General features: G+C 38.8%; 1 protein-coding gene across 1 annotated transcript in view; it reads right to left on the minus strand.

Annotated features, from left to right (window-relative positions):
- The window catches only part of DNAH6 (dynein axonemal heavy chain 6), a 268,777-nt gene that overhangs the window by 112,519 nt on the left and 137,148 nt on the right, over positions 1-19,110 (minus strand). The window contains exons 34-41 of the mRNA XM_060116917.1: positions 14,828-15,383; positions 13,886-14,008; positions 8,943-9,125; positions 8,274-8,417; positions 5,979-6,200; positions 5,032-5,179; positions 2,527-2,684; positions 932-1,063 (exon numbers count right to left, since the gene is read on the minus strand). Coding sequence (XP_059972900.1) covers positions 932-1,063; positions 2,527-2,684; positions 5,032-5,179; positions 5,979-6,200; positions 8,274-8,417; positions 8,943-9,125; positions 13,886-14,008; positions 14,828-15,383 — 1,666 coding nt within the window. The remainder of the gene's footprint in view (positions 1-931; positions 1,064-2,526; positions 2,685-5,031; positions 5,180-5,978; positions 6,201-8,273; positions 8,418-8,942; positions 9,126-13,885; positions 14,009-14,827; positions 15,384-19,110) is intronic.

Raw genomic sequence — 19,110 nt, forward strand, 5'->3', positions numbered from 1 at the left:
CAGCTGACTGTTGCATACGTACTGGTTCTGGTCTTTTATCTCCTCTAAGAAGACCCCATTGGAAGGAGAGGCTGATGCAGGTAAATGCAGAGGCTCACTTTATGTCTGTATCACTGCCTCCTTGGCTCCTGGGTGATTGCGACCAAAGCCAGTTTCTTCAGACCATCCTACCTGGATGCACACATTACCACTTCCTGCCTCTGTGACCACATTCACCTGTGTGTTTCTGTCCATCCCTGTCAATTCCACCGTGTAGGACTCAGCTCACTGGCTGTCTCCTCTGAGCGTCTTTGCTGGTTGGTATGACATACTCGCTCTGGTCATGCTGCTTCATGGTCTCTCATCATTCTACTTAGGTTAATGCCTTGCACTTACTGAACACTTCTGCTGAGCCCTTACAGGGCAGACACAGTTATTTCCCCAAGTTAAAGGACGAGGAAGTGGTCCCCTGGGGAAGTTTGTGCAAATGGAATAAATAAGCGTGGTTGTTTCTGCTAGGGGGGTGGTAGCAGCAGGGATGATGAATTCTGGGTTGGTGTCTTGAGCCTGAGCCCACTGAGTTATCAGGGGTGGTGTCTGCTGGGCAAGTGGACACAGACACGGCGATCAGCAAGGAGACGAGCACAGAGGCTGGGGCTGGGTAGGGATGAGATCTGCTGAGAGTCAAGAGCCTGGGACATAGCCTTATTTAGAGGTAGGGGCAGTGTTCTGACCATCTTTCTGCACTCCTAAAACTACCTCTGAGACCACAAACGTAGAAGGCCATGATGCAAATGCCTATCAGCTACTGCCCAGATGCCCCTGTGCTTACCTGGTTTCTGCTGAGGAAACGATGGATGGGCTCCCTAGAAACAGACTGTTCTGATTGTGTGAATCTTGGAACAAATAAGTTTTCTTTTCCCCTCTTGCCCAAGTTGGAATCCACCCTCACCTGAAAAATCTGTTTCAGACTGTGCTCCGAGGGCATCGGGAGAGAGAACATGCTGAAGTGTCGGATGAAGCGGGCGGTCACGGGGTTGCGGCCACCACCTGGAGGTGCGCACGCTGATACGATCGTTACGTCCTGTATGGAGAGAAATCCACTCGGGTCACCCAGCAAAGAAGGACATGCAATGTGCCCATCCCAACAGTAGGACTCAACCAATAGTTTTGGAGGACCTACCCTAGGACAGCATTGTGTTATATTTTCCAACACATTATCCGACTTAATTCTCATAACCACCTCAGGAGATCACTGTTGTTATCTCCACTTTGTAGATGAAAAAAATCAAGGCCCTGGATGATTAAACAAGTTACTCAAGGTTACTTAGCTAACTCATCTATCTTGTATAAATACTCCTATGTAAAAATCTAATCTTAAAAAATTGTAAGAATTTGTACCTTAGGATAAAATATATTTAATAAATACTAAGTATAGTCAGTTCTTGTTTTTTGTGGTAGTTGTGTTCTATAAAATTGCCAGAAACACTGAATTAATGCACCTTGAACCATTGCTCTTAGGGGAAATACAGGGCTAGGTTCCTTTGAGCCTCTGGTCATAACATGTTCAACTGGTCAATACATGATATTGCAGGTGCTTCTGGCCTTGCCTCCTCTCTAGTCCATACCTTCCCTGCAGCCAAGGGGATCTTTCTACAATGTTTCCTTCAGAGGCTCCTCATCACATTCCTCATCATGGCACCATGGCCCCCTGGGCTGACCTTTGCATGTCCTGCTGGTTTGGTGCTCACATTCCACACCCCCATGGTGTCTCACATTACTTGCTTTGAAATGTAAATAACTCCCTTTCCTTGCTTTGCCCTGCCCTGCCTGCAAAATCCTGTTCTGACATCACCTCTTCTGGGAAGGATTCTCTCATCATCAACCCAGTGCCCACCCCTGCTCCCCTCCAGTCTCTCTCCACCTATCAACCTACATTATAAACACATGTTCATCCATCCTCCAAAGCTGAACCCTCGAGGAGGCCGGGGCTGTCTCAGTTGTCTATAAATCTCATGAATCCAGCATGGCGAGAACCCAACACAGACTGAATGAATTGAGTTACACACAAGAAATGCAGAGGCCATATGTCATGGGCTGAATTATGTGTCCTTCTCTGCCTCCTCTTGGCCAATCATGTGTTGAAGCCCTAACCTCCCGTAACCCACAATGTGACTGTATTTGGAGATAGGGTATTTAAAGAGGTAATTTAGTTAAGATGAGGTCACTATGGTGGGTCCTAATCCAATATGACTTGTGTCCTTACAAGAAGAGATGGTTTGGTCATGTATACAGGGAGAAAATCATAAGAAGACATAGGGAGAACACGGCCATCTATATGCCAAGGAGAGAGGCCTCAGAATAAACCAACTCTACTGACATCTTGATCTTGGACTTCCACCTTCTAGAACTGTGAGAAAATAAATTTCTATAGTTTGAGTCACCCAGTCTGTGGTACTTTGTTATGGCAACCCTAGCAAATGAATACACCATATTTCACTGCCATTTAAACTGAAACACGCAAAGTAATTTAAAACCTAGAGTAACCTGTATGTCTTTCCAAAAGAGTTTGTTTCTGTCATAAAATCCACCAAAATCTTGATATTGTCGAAGTAATTCAATGGGAGGCTGAGAGCCATAGCGATCCAGTCTGGGCATGTTTAAATCGTCAACAAAAATCACAATTCGTTTGTTTCCTGGTGCTCCTAGGAAACAACATGAATTTAAGAATTATTATTTGCCCTCGGTAAATGTAAGACAAGACTTAGGTAAGGCTTTGGACTCAGTGAACACCGTGCAGGTCATAATGAGCTCAGTTTTCTACAGAGTGAGAAGGGTCCCAGCAGAGTCTCATCTTGAGGACGAGAGATCTCCCTCTGGCCCCATCCAGGCTCCGACACGAAGCTGTGGATCTTAGCACTTCAGCTGACCTTCCTCAAGCCCAGCCACTCCCACTGCCCTCACCAACTGTGTGGCCTGGGCCTGGGGTGAGTAAAGTCATTTTCTTTTCACAGGAGGAAGCAGAAGAACCCCAAAAGTTTCCTTACATAAATGCCATCCCACCGTCTCCTACAGGGAAAACAGGACAGGATATTCAAAAGCATCCTTATTACATCAAAGGGAAAGCCAGTGCAGTGGAAGTGTACAATGGCATATTTAACTTAAAGAACGTCAATATATGCATTCAGAAGAAAAAAAAGAGTGATAACATAGAAAAGAGAACAACTTAAGAAGAGGAAGTGACTCCACCACACTGGCATCCAGCATGTGACAATTCCAAAGAAAATGAGGCAAACTCAGCAACCCACTTCATCTTCTGGCCTCTGGAAGCCAAGTAGCAGGTCAGGGGTGGGGAGGGGTGCTACAAGTACCATTTATAAAAATTTGGGGCCCCCACCAGAAAGACTGGCATCCTTTGCCCTGCGCCTACCTGACCAGGAAAATGGTAACAGAGAAGGGCTAGGAAAGCAGCTAGCATGACAGGGCCTGTGAGATGATAGACAATGTGGAAAGCAGCTGGGCCTGAGCTCTGCCTAGTGCACCACCCAGGAGGGCTGTGGGCTGGGCAAGTGGTCCCCAGCAGCAGGAGGCTGCAGGATGTGCCAGTGGAGGGTAGGACAAAGTGGGGCTGAGACCGTGATTCCCACCATCAGGGAACCTTCCAGTGGGAAGGTCAATGCTTGTCCTGTGCACAATTCTTCTGGGAGGCCCTGAGAAAACCTGCTCCTGGAAGCCTGCCATGCCGAGAGCGTGGACAACCATCAGGCCAATGGAGAAGCAGGGGCAATCCACAGAGGCCCACCTAAACTTCAGTTAGGGAGAACCTTGTCCTTCCCTTCTCCTCCCATCCAGATACACTAGAGCCTCCTAGAGGGAGAGTGGGAAGAGTATAAGAGCCCCCATGTCCCTCTCCACCTCCAGCACCTCCAGCCACAAACCTGGCTTACAGCAAAGGAGAGGAAGAGCTTTAAATTGGGTTTGGACTGATTAACAACAAGGTCTTACTGTATAGCACAAGGAACTGTATCAAATATCCTGGGATAAACCATAATGGAAAAGAATATAAAAAAATGTATATATGTGTATAATGGAGTCACTTTGCAGTACAGCAGAAATTAACACAACCTTGTAAATCAACTATACTTCAAAAACAAAAAAAAAAGACACAAAAAAATTTTGGGTTTGGATTGAAGCTTTACATTGGACCAGACTCAAAATTGCAAGTGACCAGAAGGTTATGGTATTTATCTAAGCAGTTAATCAGGCAGGGTGAGAGAGATCCCACAAAGCTTGGCGGAAAGTGCTGCCTGAAGGAAACACCAAAAAAGTTTCATGCTTATTCTCTACTGGGTTCAGATAAGTCCATGCACCAGACATAAAGAGTTTTTTTTTTTAAATTTATTTTTAAATTTTTGGCTGTATTGGGTCTTTGATGCTGCACGCGGGCTTTCGCTAGTTGCTGCGAGCAGGGGCTACTCTTCGTTGCAGTGCGCGGGCTTCTCATTGTGGTGGCCTCTCCTGCTGCAGAGCATGGGCTCCAGGTGCACAGGCTTCAGTAGCTGTGGCACACGGGCTCAGTAGTTGTGGTTCGCGGGTTCCAGAGTGCATGCTCAGCAGTCATGGCGCACGGACCTAGTTGCTCCGCAGCATGTGGGATCCTCCCAGTCTCTCAAACCCGTGTCCCCTGCATTGGCAGGTGGACTCCTAACTACTGTGCCACCAGGGAAGCCCCTGTTTGTTTGTTTGTTTTAAATAAAGGGAAACCAATTCAGGTTTGAAAGCATGGCATGAATGGAGAGAGGGAGAGCCTTGGAGAGGCAGAGATTGAAGATGCTCTGAGTTGAAGGTGATGACAGAAATAAACCACCTGCTTGCTAACAGTAAGATATCTAGATCAATACCCAGGAAAGAATACCATTAACAGAATTACCTTTACAAATAAATTAAGAAAAGAAAATATCCAATTGTAATTTTATTACATGCACAGTTTATGTGACTTATTAGCATTTAATAATTAATTTGTGTGAGACAAATGACAAGGATAATTCTTACCTAGAAGATTTTTTCTTTTCCTTTCCAGTTTTGATTCAATGATCTCTTGTGTTCTTGCAGATGAAGTTTGAGCAGAAAAATTTAGATAAACAGGAACATAGCCAGCTGATTCTTGAATTCTATTTAGCAGTCCTTTTGTAATAACAGACTTTAAAATAAAAAAAGTTAATTGATTTCACATTCAATATAAAATCTTTCATTTGTCTATATCAGTAATATTCCAGAACAATGAGTTAGAAACAGGACAGAAAAGGACAGAGATTAAAGCCAGATTGAAATATCTGACTTTCTCTTCATGGAGATTCCATTTAATGATATTTATCAGAGCCAAAGAAATATTCTAATTAGCTCTATCTCAGCAAAACTTTTTATTTTAGTATCATACCAAAATCCATCTTGGTTACTATCCAAGTCAATTTGATAGTAAGATTCAGAAACTCAGAAATAATTTAGAGGGGAAACAGTGAGTGTCTGTTTATATGGATTCCCCCCAAACCAAGAAGACCAAACAATCAGCATTTTCCTCTATACTCCACTTTTTCTAAACACCATCGCTGTGTCGGGTAGAAGTAAATGGGCAGGAGGGGACAGACTGACCTTCACTAATAGTCCACTGCGGACAAAAACTGCCTTGACAAATTCCCACCCTAACCTGTGCAATGGCAGCCCTAGAAATTCTAAAGGACACAACATAAAAGCCCCCAAACACAGAAGATTGGTCCACAAGGTTCTCTGGTTTATATATATTATTGACACCCAGGATTTATTCAGAAAGTGGCAAACTGGAGTCGATATAGATTCAGCACAGTCACATTCTTCCTGAAAAAATGATCAAAATTCAAAAGAAATTCCCCTGAGAAATAAGGTATTATTTACGGAGCTTACAATTCTAAGTTCATCATGCCCTTGTTTTGGACAGGACTTCTTGTTTGATGTAGGTTTCCTACCTTGCCGACTCCCGTTATTCCGGTAAACAACACTGAATGCCTGACTGCCAGTAGTTTTTCCATTAGATACCCAAAGCGCACTGTGTCAGCTGTAGGGACAAGCATTTCAAAAAACGGAATATCTCGGCTGTACTTGAAGGTGGGTATGATTCGTTCCCAGGGATCCAGCCGTTTGGTGTCAAAGTCCATGTGAATACTCCACAGATCACCAGAACTGGGAAGCTAGAGTATAAAATTAAACACCACTTTCAATAGGATTGACACATGGCAACAGAAATATTTATACAGAAACAAAGGCAGTCATAGAACATGGATGGATTTGGATTTTTGTTCTTTTGTGGAAAAGTAGTTGTTTAAGATCAGAGTCTAATTCTTTAAATTTAATCATGCAATACAGTACAGTAAAAATCTGATATATTGACGATATCAAAACCCCATATTAGAATTGTAAATCATTTTCAATTCAATCCAACATTCAGGGGCTTACTCCATGCCAAATACTGTGTTTGGTGTTAGGGGAAAATGCTGAATGAGACCCAGCCTCTACCTTCAAAGACCTTGTAATCTACCTGGGGGACACAAGAACATTAGTTAATACTCATGGAGAAATAAGGGTTATAGTGGAGTTTAGTACACTCACAAAGGAGAGATGGCTCATTTCTACTTGCAGGAGAGTTGTAGTGGTGGCTAGAGATTTAGGAGGGTTTCTAAGGGGTGGTGATGCTACAACTTAGACTTGAAGGACAACCAGGAGTCAGTCTTTGCCCTTCAAACAAGGCAAAGAAGGGATGAGATGGGGATGGGGAAGACGGAGTCAGGGTTCAGGCTCAGAAAACAGGTCTGGAAGCCATGGAAAGTGCCATGCATGTTGGGGACTATAAGAGATAAGTCTGGAAACACAGATGGGGTCAAATTATAAAAGTGTCATTTATTAAAGAGCTTACAGCAAGAGTTCAGTGAAGAATTCTAAGTAGGTGGGTGACATGATCAGATTACATTTCAGAAAGTTCATTCTGGCAGCTGTACAGAGCAGTGGTGTTTCAAGCACACTTGACAGTGACTCAATTTGACATGGTGACATGGTACATACATATATATATATGTGTGTTCAGATATGTATAATATTCACCCCAACTATCACTCTATTTTATATTTTATTCTATTTTTAAAAAAACTTTAGGATTTTCTACATATTCAGTTATGTTTTCTGCAAATAATGACAGTTTCATTTCCTTTCTAAAGTTTATTTAGTTTTTCCTTGCCTTATTGCACTGGCTAGGATCACCAATATAGTGTTGACTAAAAGTTGTGATAGTGGATATTTCATTTTTAAAAATTGGGTTGTTAGCCTTTCAACTGATTTCATGACCAATTAGTAGATTGTAACCTGTAATTCTAAAAAACAATGGTGTATAGGTGAATTAGACAGGACTGGACCAAAAGCAAGGAAATAATAAATAGGCTATTTTCACAACCCAGAAAAGAAATGAAAAGAACCTGAGTTATTCAGAGGCAACAAGGATGAAGAGAAGAGGAAATATTTGAAAAAAATTAATTAGAAAAAAAAATTCACTCACTTTACTCAGGTCAGTAAAGAAAGAAGAATCCATAACACTCATTGAGCTCTGGCTACTATTACATGGCTGTCTGGCCATTTACTAAGGCAAGAAACAAAAATCCAACAACAGTTGTACAGAGTAATAGATAACAGGATATTACTATTAAAAAACTGAGGACATAGTGAAAAATCTTCTCCTGTGCTCTTCTGACATGTGCCATCATTCTTCAAGCACTTCTTCACTATCTGACAAAAGATATTCTGGGTTCATTTTGAAACTTCCCTGCCTCAGTACTGGAATCAGCTGTTTCACTGAGGTGCTTTGGTTCTTTTTCATGGAAAATAGTATTTAGAAATCAGTAACTAAGTATGCTCATTGCTATTGAGGTGTCATTCCTTCTAGTTCCTCTCAGCAGACAGAAGTAAGAAATCTATGTATGGATGGATGTATAGACCCATATATATATATATATAACTAACTAAAATTCAATGTTTTTCCTAATAGTAGGGAGTTTTTATACACTTTTATACCTTACTTTCTTCATATGGCCGGGAGAGAACTCCTAAAATTTTTAATACAATAAATGTTACCTATAGTTTAAGAAAGTGAATAATTTTAGAAATGCTTTTACATGAAGAATTTATAGTAGGACCAAGGTTTTTAAAGTTTTAGTCTTGAAATTTAATTTTAATGATTCAGAGTTATTATGTTAAAATTAACTTTATTTGCCTCTTACCCTGGCATCAGGATTATCATCAAATTGTGTTCTAATAAATGTATCAAAAGAATCCCAGTAGTTTTCAGTTAGATTCCCACCTAAAGACCATAAGTAACAGAATACAAAAGTCTGACACAGCACGGTGTTCAGTTTTGTTTGCTCCTGAAAGAACAAAGGGGAAGAATTTTAATATTTTATATGCTAACATAAAAAGAATGTTAAATGGCAAAGTCTAAACACTGTTTTGTTTAGAATCATGCTAAAAGGGCACATTGCATGTTTCTTATATTTCATTCAATGGTGCACAGAGTGATGTTTTATAATAGTATATATTTAAATACTCTGATGAGAAAATGAATGGCAAGGAGCATGTAGAACAAAAGCTCAAGGTTGTCTTTCAACTATTATAACTATGTTTATGCCTGCATGAAGGTATTTAAGTAGACACACACTGCGATTATGTTATACTGTAAGGAAGTTTAAACATTGAGTAGCAGAGTAAACTATAGGTTAAATTCCTTCCAAATATGAGTTTGTATGAATCTATTCACAGTCATTAGTCCCCTAGAAAATTAACTTGAAAATCAAATAATCATATGACAGAAAGTTTGGAGTTGTTTATTTGCAGAGCATCTATACAATAATCACATCTTCCTAGTTTTATAGCAGTAAGAAAACCTTTCCTACCATTGTCAAATTAACTCCATCTTTCCCAAGTATCAAAGACTCCAATAAGCAACAGAGCGTAGTAACTTTGCTGATGTCCACTTGTGGGATTGCTTGGTTGCATTTCTTATTGATAAAATTTAAACCATCATCAACATAACGCTGGAAAAGATTCAATATATATGCTTGAGTTTCTTCATTCAGCTGAAAAATCAAACAAAAATATAATATTTTAGCAAGACCAGATAAAATATATAATTAAGTTAAAAAAGGGTTGGTTCAAACTTGTATGTTGCAATATATCCTGTGAATTTTAGACTAAAGGGTATAAGCATCACAAGATATGAAACAAGTTAAATTAAAAAAAACCCTTCTATGACTTGGGAGAGACACATGGCAGAGATTCTGGGTCACTGATAATGTCCTACATCTTGATCTGGTAATGGATACAGAGGTGTTTATTTTATAATCATTTGTTAAACTGTCAACATATATTTCATGTAGTCATCTCTATTGATGATATCTCTCATAATTAAGAACAATGAAAAAGAAGAAGTATAAAGAGAAACATTTAAAATATCTATGTAAGGTAAAGGACTAATTCCCAAAGATTTAAAAAAAAATGTTTCTCCCTCACCACTTTTTTTTTAACATTGTACTGAAAGTCTTAGCTACTGCGATAGGAGAATAAAAGGGAAAAAATATATACAGATTGGGAAGAAAGAAAAAAAATTGTCTTTGTTTACAGATGAAACAATTATCTACATAGAAAATCCCAAAGAATTGACCAAAAACTCCTGGAACTAATAAGTAGTTATAGCAAAGCTGTATGATACAATGTAAATATACAAAAGTCAATTACTTTCCTATATACCAGCAATGAATAATTAGAATTTGAAATTGAAAGTACAATACCATTTACATTAGCACTAAAAAATAAAATACTTAGGTATATTTTAACAAAATATTTCCAAGCTCTATATGAGGAAAACAACAAGATTCTGATGAAAGAAAGTAAAGAACATCTAAGTAAATTAAGAGACAGCTCATGTGCATGCATAGAAAGACCCAATATTGTGAAGATGTTAGTTATTCCTAATGTGATCTATAGATTTGATGCAATCTGAATCAAAATACCAGTAAGTTACTTTGTGGATATCAACAAACTGAGTCTTAAGTTTATATGGCAAGGGAAAAGACTCAGAATAGTGAACACAATATTGGAGAACAAAGTCAAAGGAATGACACTACCTGACAAGACTTACTGTAAAGCTACAGTAGTCAAGACAGTGTGATATTGGCAAAAAAAAATAGACAAATAAATTAATGGAACAAAATAGAGAGCCCATAAATAGACTCATACAAATATAGTCAAGTGATCTTTGACAAAGGAACAAAGGCAATCCAATGGAGAAGGGACAGTGTTTCCAACAATGGTGCTAGAATTGGACATCCACATGCAAAAAAAATAAAAAAACAAAGATAGAGATAATCTAGACATTGATACTATGCCTTTCACAAAAATTAACTCAAAGTGGATCATAAACCTAAATGTAAAATGTAAAACTATAAAACTCTTAGAAGAAAACAGAGGAAAATATTTAGGTGACCTTAGGTTTGGAAGTGAGTTTTTAGATATAACACCAAAAGCACAATCCATGAAAGAAAAATTGATGTTGGATGATTAAAATTAAAAATGTGTGTGTTGTGAAAGGTATTGTTAAGAGAATGAAAAGACAAGCCAGACTTGGAGAAAATACTTGCAAACACATATCTGATAAATAACTTGTATCCAACATTTATAAAGAACTCCCAAAACTCCATAATAAGAAAACATACAACCTGGACTTCCCTGGTGGCGCAGTGGTTAAGAACTGCCTGCCAATGCAGGGGACACGGGCTCGATCCCTGGTCTGGGAAGATCCCACATGCTGCAGAGCAACAAAGCCCATGTGCCACAACTACTTAGCCTGCACTCTAGAGCCTGTGAGCCACAACTACTGAGCCTGCGTGCCACAAGTACTGAAGCCCGTGCACATACAGCCCGTGCTCTGCAACAAGAGAAGCCACTGCAATGAGAAGCCTGTGCACTGCAACAAATAGTAGTCCTTACTCGCCGCAAATAGAGAAAGCCCATGTGCAACAACGAAGACCCAACACAGGCAAAAAATAAATAAATAAATAAATAAATAAAAATACAGCACAATGTGTAGTCATTGACATCTGTGGGAAAAAAATCATACAACCTAATAAAAAGTGGGCAAAAGATTTGGACACCTCATCAAAGAAGATATATGGATGGCAAATAAACATATGAAGAGACACTCAACATATTAGAAAACTGCACAGTGAAACCACAATGAGATACAGCTACATACCTATTAGAATGTCTAAAATCTAAAATACCACACCACCACATTCAAGAACTCTCACTTATTCCTGGCGGGAATACAAAATGGTACAGCCATGTTTGAAGACAGACAAGCAGTTTCTTACAAAGATAAACATAGTTTTATCATATGATCCAGAAATCACAGTCCTGGGTATTTACCCAAATGAGTTGAAATCTTCTCTACACAAATACCTGCAAGTGAATGTTTATAGGAGCTTTATTCATAATTGCTAAAACTTGGAAACTTTGAGATGTCTTTCAGTAAGTGAGTGGATAAACTTGGTAAATCCATACAATGGAGTATTAATCCAGTGCCAAAAAATGAGCTATCAAGCCACAGAAAGACATGGAAGAATCATAAATACATATTATTAAGTGAAAGAAGTCAATCTGAAGAAGCTACATATTGTATAATTCCAGCTATATGATGTTCTGGAAAATGTAAAACTATGGAGACAGTAAAAACAATCAGTGGTGCCAGGGGTTGAAAGAGGGTGTGGATGTGTGTATAGGTAGAGCACAGATTTTTAAGGAAGTGAAATTATTCTGTATGATATTATACATGATATTATTTATTTATCAAAACTCATAGAATTGTACAACACAAAAGGGAAACGTAATGTAAACTATGGACTTTATTTCATAAGACTGTATGGTTCATCCATACTGGTTCATCAATTTTAACAAATGTACCACACCAATGCAAAATGTTAATAACAGGGGAAACTATTTGGAGGAGGGAAATTATACGACAACTCTATAATTTCTGTTAAATTTTTCTATAAACCTTAAGCTGCTCTAAATAATAAAGTCTATTAAAAGAGTGAATTCAGAAATGTTTAACATCTTGTGGCAGCCCATGATAAAGTCTCAATTCTGAGAATTACTGTCTTTAATAAGGTACTCTGTTCACTTTACTGTACACCTGAAACTAACACAACATTGTAAATCAACTATACTCCAATAAGAAATTTAAAAAAATAAGGTACTCGGAGAGTTTACCACAATATTATTAAAATGTTGTTGCCTAAGAATAAGGAAAACGATAGTTTTCTGATTCATTTTTGGAGGGGGAGATGCAGAAAGAAGATGGCTTTCTTGAGATGAGATGGAGCAAAACACTTAAAAAGACTGCTTGTTCCACATATATGCATTAAAATATGATATTTGTTTTTCTCTTTCTGACTTACTTCACTCTATGACAGACTCTAGGTCCATCCACATCACTACAAATGACCGCATTTTGTTCCTTTTTATGGCTGAGTAATATTCCATTGTACATATGTACCACATCTTCTTTATCCATTAGATGAACCAATTTTCAGGGTAGGAATAGACACGCAGATGTAGCAAATGGACATGTGGACATGGTGAGGAAGGGGGAAATGGGATGAATTGGGAGATTAGGATTGACATATATACACTACAATGTGTAAAATAGATAGCTAGTGGGAACCTGCTGTATAGCACAGGGAGCTCAGCTTGGTGCTCTGTGGTGACCTAGATGGGTGGGATGGGGGTGAGTGGGAGGGAGGTCCAAGAGGGAGGGGATATATGTATACATACAGTTGATTCATTTTGTTGTACAGAAGAAACTAACACAACATTGTAAAGCAACTCTACCCCAATTAAAAAAAAAAACAAACGAACAACATGAGTGGATAAAAGAGAGGTGATATATATAGACAATGGAATATTACTCAGCAACAAAAAAGAATGAAATCTCAGGGCTTCCCTGGTGGCGCAGTGGTTGAGAGTCTGCCTGCCGATGCAGGGGACACGGGTTCGTGCCCCGATCTGGGAAGATCCCACATGCCGTGGAGCGGCTAGGCTCGTGAGCCATGGCCGCTGAGTCTGTGCGTCTGGAGCCTGTGCTCTGCAACGGGAGAGGCCACAACAGTGAGAGGCCCGTGTACCACACACACACACAAAAAAAGAATGAAATCTCAAAAAGAAAAACACATTGTTTGTTAAGGTAAAGAGAAACCCTATTTTAGAATGCAGAGGGTACAGAAGATAATATGGAACTGAGTTGTTCTGAATAATAATGTAAAAGCTTTCCTTCACTTTGGGTGGAATGGTACCTCTGAGGTTAGAATGTGTCTTGGGTAATTGACCTAAGGTTGGGTGGGAGGTAAACTGGTTTTCTCTTCTTCTTGGCTCTCAGAGGTGTTAGGGGTTCCTAAAATCTAAAAACTGTAACAATGCTTGGATTTACTGTTCTTTTCCTTCCAGGTACTTCCCTCTCATTATCTCAAGCCTCCTGCAAAGTCTTTTTTTTTTTAATGCCCCAGGTTGTTCTACCTGTGTTTGGGGAAACTCAAGGAAGTGTTTGTATTTAAGAGAAAACAGTCTGGAGAGAAGCCAGGCAGGGTAACAAAAGGTGAGGACAGCTTTGGGAAGTATACAACCTTCCTGGAAGATCCCAAGAATTCTGAGGAGAGAGCTATGTACAATGCTGGGATTCCCTCAATCAAGCACAGTGAGGCGTTAACCAATTGCTATCTGGGCACTCGAGGGAAGGGTGAGCCCTGACAGATGGAGACAGTGGGGAGTGTCTGATTACACTTACTTTTTTAGAAACACTCTTCATCCAGGTTTTAACATAAGGCATCCACTTCAGTTCTTCAGGATCCACAAACACCATCCCACATCTACTGACTGTTGCAGGAGAGGCAACCTTTAGATCTTGCACCTAAAATTGAAAAATGTCGAACAGGAAATGGCTAACATGATACTTCCTTATTCCTCTAAATTCAACGTTAAGGAATCACACATTTAAAGTTTAAGTTAACACTGTAAGGCTTTGTGTGGAAGAGAATGGGGGAGCTATAAGTGATTAAAAATGGAGAAGAAAAGTTAAGTGAGGCATAAGGAGAAAAAAAAATATAGAAGGATACTGTCAAATCCTTATTGGAAGGTGTAAGTATTTCTTTTCCCTTCTTTTTGTTTTTCTTATCTTTTTCATTCTTATATCCAATACCTAACGTAATACCTAGGACATAGTAGGTATTCAATTAATGTTTGATGAATGAATACAGCAGGGGTGGTATCTTCCATAATATTTTGTAGCTGTATTTGGCCCACATTCCTTTTCCAATCCCATCACCAAATATTCATACCACAGAGGGATGATTTATTCATCTTAAAACTTAAATTTATTCATCTTAAATATATATATATATATATATATATATATATATATATATATATATATATATATATATATATATATATATATTTACTGCCTCCAAAGGAAAAGAAACAAGTGCTTGGGAAGCTAGAATTTATTGTATTTCCTATTTATAGAGAGACAGAAACATTTGAGAGACTTTGGTTGTCAGAATGGACAATCTATTATAAAAGGACAATTTGTTAAATATTTAGTATGTAAACAAAACACCATGGTAGGCCTTACAGATAGTCAATGGTACATCAGTAAGAGAAAAAAATTACTGATGGTATGCTAATCTAATGAACGATTTCACTCCACAGTAAGGAATATGCAATTTACCTCAAAAAGCATGTGGATTTGAGGTGTGAGTTTAATCCTCTCACTGTTAGCCAGGCAAAGCATCTTGTTATCATCCAGGACTGTATTCATATTTTCAATCCAAAGAGCATCTACTGGCCCATCACTGATGATCCATTTATGGTCTTCTGAAGTATCATTCACAGCTGCTCGGACACTTAATGCCATCAAGCCATCTTTCCACTCTAAGGTTATGTTATTAACTTCACCATATAATTCACCCATTGTAATTGATTTAGGATTAAGAACATATGTTTTAACTGATTGGTAAAAGGGATTGTCTACACCAAGTTTTCTCAAATTCCCTAAAGTTTCTGCTAGTATTTGGTAAACTGTGGTCTTGCCACCTCCTGTTGGCCCTACTAACATAACACCATGCCTTACTAGCATGGTTTCATAGAACTGTATCACTTTTTTAACCATACACGTCTCAGGCTGAAGATTTTGTCTCTTCATGACATCTATAATTGTTGACTGTAATATACCATAATCATGTTCTGGAATTTGGACTCCAGGAAAAAGGTCAGATATGATTCCACTGTAAAAAATAAAATAAAATAAGTTAGGAACACTGGTCACTGATATTTCCCCATGTTTTTTACAATTAATTTATTAAACATTACTATGGGTCCTATTTTTCTCATTATCTTTGCTTCTGAACACACAGTACTAGATTATCCTGTGTGTTATACCAGAATCTATCATTTCTCTGATATTGTGCATGATTTTGTTTGTTTCTTATACAGTAGACCAATGTTCTTAAGTATATTGGGAGCTTTTTGAGGTAGGGAATATTTCTTACATTTTTGTATTATACACAGTATGTGGCATAGTACCAAACGTATAGGTGACAAATTTAACAGTTTATTTTAAAAATTATGCTTATATCTCAACTTTTCCCAGAAGCACTTATGCGTACTTATAATGGTATATAAATATTCAGAAAAATAAGATGGAAATAGAAAACTAGTACTACATAAAAAAGGGAGTAAAGGAAAAATGGACTGTTTCTGTAGGAAACAGTTAATATGGGATGGTGCTATGGGTAAAAAAGAAGCTAAACTCCCACCTTACACTACATAACACAAAAACATTTGAGAGGCAGTAAAAAACTTAATATAAAATGACAAGGAAAGTACAAGATAAGGGAGATCAAGATGGTGAAGTAGGAGGATGTGAGCTCATCTCCCTCTGTGAGCACATCAAAAATACATCTACATGTGGAGCAACTCTCACTGAAAACAAACTGGGGACTGGCAGAAAGACTCTTCTACAGCCAAAATTGTAAAGAAAGATCCACACAGAGTCAGGTAGGAAGGGAAGAGAAAGAGCGATTAGGTTGGTACCTGTGCCTGTTGGAGGGGACACACAAGAGGCAGGGAATTACATGGGCTTGGAGGTCCTCCCTGGGGAGTGATGGGCTTGACCCACATTGGGCACTGCAGTCCTGGGGGCTGCCACTGGGAAGACAAGTCCTCTTAGCTGGTTTGAAAGCCAGTGGGACTACCAGCAGAGCTGTAAGAAACCTAGACTCCACTTGTGAGGGGTGTACACATGTTTGTTTACTCCCAAGAACAAGGGGGTGGAAACATAATGAAACTGCCTGGGGCTCTGGCTGGTTTCCCACAACCCCCATCTCCCACCTTGTGCCCTGGCCCATGCTGAGCACCTGCTCCAGCACTGCTAGCTCTAGTGCAGCTCCCCACTAGGGTGAAGGCTTCCATTGCCAAGGAGAGTGTGCAGTTAGGAGGAAGGAGTCGGTTTGGACCCAGAACTGCATCTGAACAGGGCAAGGGAGGCTATTGCTGGAGCTTATGGAGACAGTGGATCGTGAGTGGCCTGGAACTCTGATGTGCTGGGATCACCCTAGTACTTGCCCCAACCTGCACTTGGCATCCAGTCTGGCCCTTCTCACTCAGCACTGCTCCTCTAGAGTGAAGATGCTGATGCTGGGAGGGGTAGATCACACACTTAGAGGGAATAGAACCAGCTCAGACCCAACCTCAGGGCATCTGCTTCAGCACCTTTGGACCTGCCTCTGCCCTTCATAGGGCAAATGTTGACCACTGAGCATAGGACAAGCCCTGGTTCACACCTGACTCTGGCTCTAGCCCCTCCGTTTCCAGCTCCACTTCCTACCAGGGATTGCTGCCAGTACACCCTGGGGGAAGATGTGACCTGTGCTTACTTCAGATCCAGCTCTCCCACCAAAGCCACTGGGCACAGTGCAGACTGCATATGGGGTCTTACACAAGGACACCCTTAAAAGACTGGTATAGGTAACTCTTTCACCTAATTTCATATAGACAGAGAAAGTTAAGTTAAACGAGAAGTCTGAGGACTTTGTTTCAAATGAAAGAATAAGAAAAGAAATCTAAAATAACAACTAATGAAACAGAGATAGATAGTTTATCAGATAAAGAGTTCAAAGTACTAGTGATAAGAATGCTAGCTGAACTAGGGAAAAGAATAGATGAACAAAGTGAGAATTATAATAAGGAACTAGAAAACCCAAATAAGGAAACAGGTATCCAGGTACAGGAAGCACAGAGAGACTCAAACAAGATGAATGCAGAGACCCACACCAAGACATATCATGATTAAATGGCAAAAGTTACATATAAGGAGAGAATTCTAAAGGCAAATTGTAAAATCACCTATATTACAATAAACGTGAAGGGATAAACATGAAGATGTAAAATATGACATTAAAACCACAAAATGTGGGGGAGGGCAATAAAAAATGTAGATCTTTTAGAAGGCGTTTGAATTTAAATGGCTATCAGTTTAAAACAACTAGATATAGTTATAGGTCAACATACATAAACAGCATAGTAACCACAAATCAAAACTTACAACAGATACACAAAAACAAGAAAGAAAGGAACACAAGTATACCACTAAAGAAAATCACCAAACCACAAGGGAAGAAACAAAAAGAAGAAAAGAACAGACAAGAACTACAAAACAACCATAAAACAAGTAATAAAATGGCAATAGGTACATAACAATTAATAATCACTTTAAATGTCAATGGACTAAATGCTTCAATAAAATAGATATAGGGTGGCTGATTGGATACAAAAACAAGACCCATCTATATGCTGCTTACAAGAGACTCACTTCAGAGCTAAAGACACACATAGACTGAAAGTTAGGAGATGGAAAAAGATGTTTCATGTAAATGGAAATGACAAGAAAGCTGGGGTAGCAATACTCAGGCAAAATAGACTTTATAACAAAGTCTATAACAAGCAATATAGAAGGACATTATTAATGGTAAAAGCCTCAATAAAAGAAGAGCATGTTACACTCATTAACATACATGCACCCAATACAGGAGCACCTAAATATTCAAAGAGACTGTTAACAGATATAAAGGGAGGTATTGCCAATAATACAATAATAGTAGGGGATTTTAATACCTCACTTATATCAGTGGACAGATCATCCAGACCAAAAACACACAACAACAACAACAACAAGGACACAGTTGTCTTAAATGACATATTAGACCAGTTGGACTTATAGATATCTACAGGACACTCATCCAAAAACAGCAGAATACACATTCTTTTCAAGTGCACATGCAATATTCTCCAAGATTGATCATGTTCTAGGCCACAAAAATAAGTCTCAACAAATTTAAAAGGACAGAAATTATATCAGGCATTTTTTTCCTGATCACAATGGTATAAATCTAGAAATCAATTACAGGAAGAAAAATGGGAAAAACACAAACTCATGGAGACTAAACAACATGCTAATAAGAAAGCAATGGGTCAATGAGGAAAGCAAAGAGGAAATCAGAAAATACGTTGAGGCAAATGAAAATAAAAAAAAAATAACTTTCCAAAATCTATGGAATATAACAAAAGCAGTTCTAAAGGGGAGGTTTACAATGATACAGGCAAGAAAAATCTCAAATTAACAACCTAACCTACCATCTAAAGAAATCAGAAAAAGGAGAAGAAACGAAGCCCAGAGTCAGCAGAAGGAAGGAAGTAATAAATATCAGAGAGGAAATAAATATAATTGAAAAAACAAACAAACAATAGAAAAGATCAATGAAACCAAGAGCTGTTTCTTTCAAAAGATAAACAAAATTGATAAATCTTTAGCCAGGTTCACTAAGGAAGAGGAGAGAGGAACCAAATAAAAAAATAAGAAGCAAAAGAGAGGAATATACAACTGATCTCACAGAGATACAAAAAATCCTAAGAGAATGCTGTGAACAATTACATGCCAATAAACTGTACAGTGTA

The sequence above is a fragment of the Mesoplodon densirostris genome, chromosome 14 (assembly GCF_025265405.1).
Source record: "Mesoplodon densirostris isolate mMesDen1 chromosome 14, mMesDen1 primary haplotype, whole genome shotgun sequence".
Lineage (NCBI taxonomy): Eukaryota > Metazoa > Chordata > Mammalia > Artiodactyla > Ziphiidae > Mesoplodon > Mesoplodon densirostris.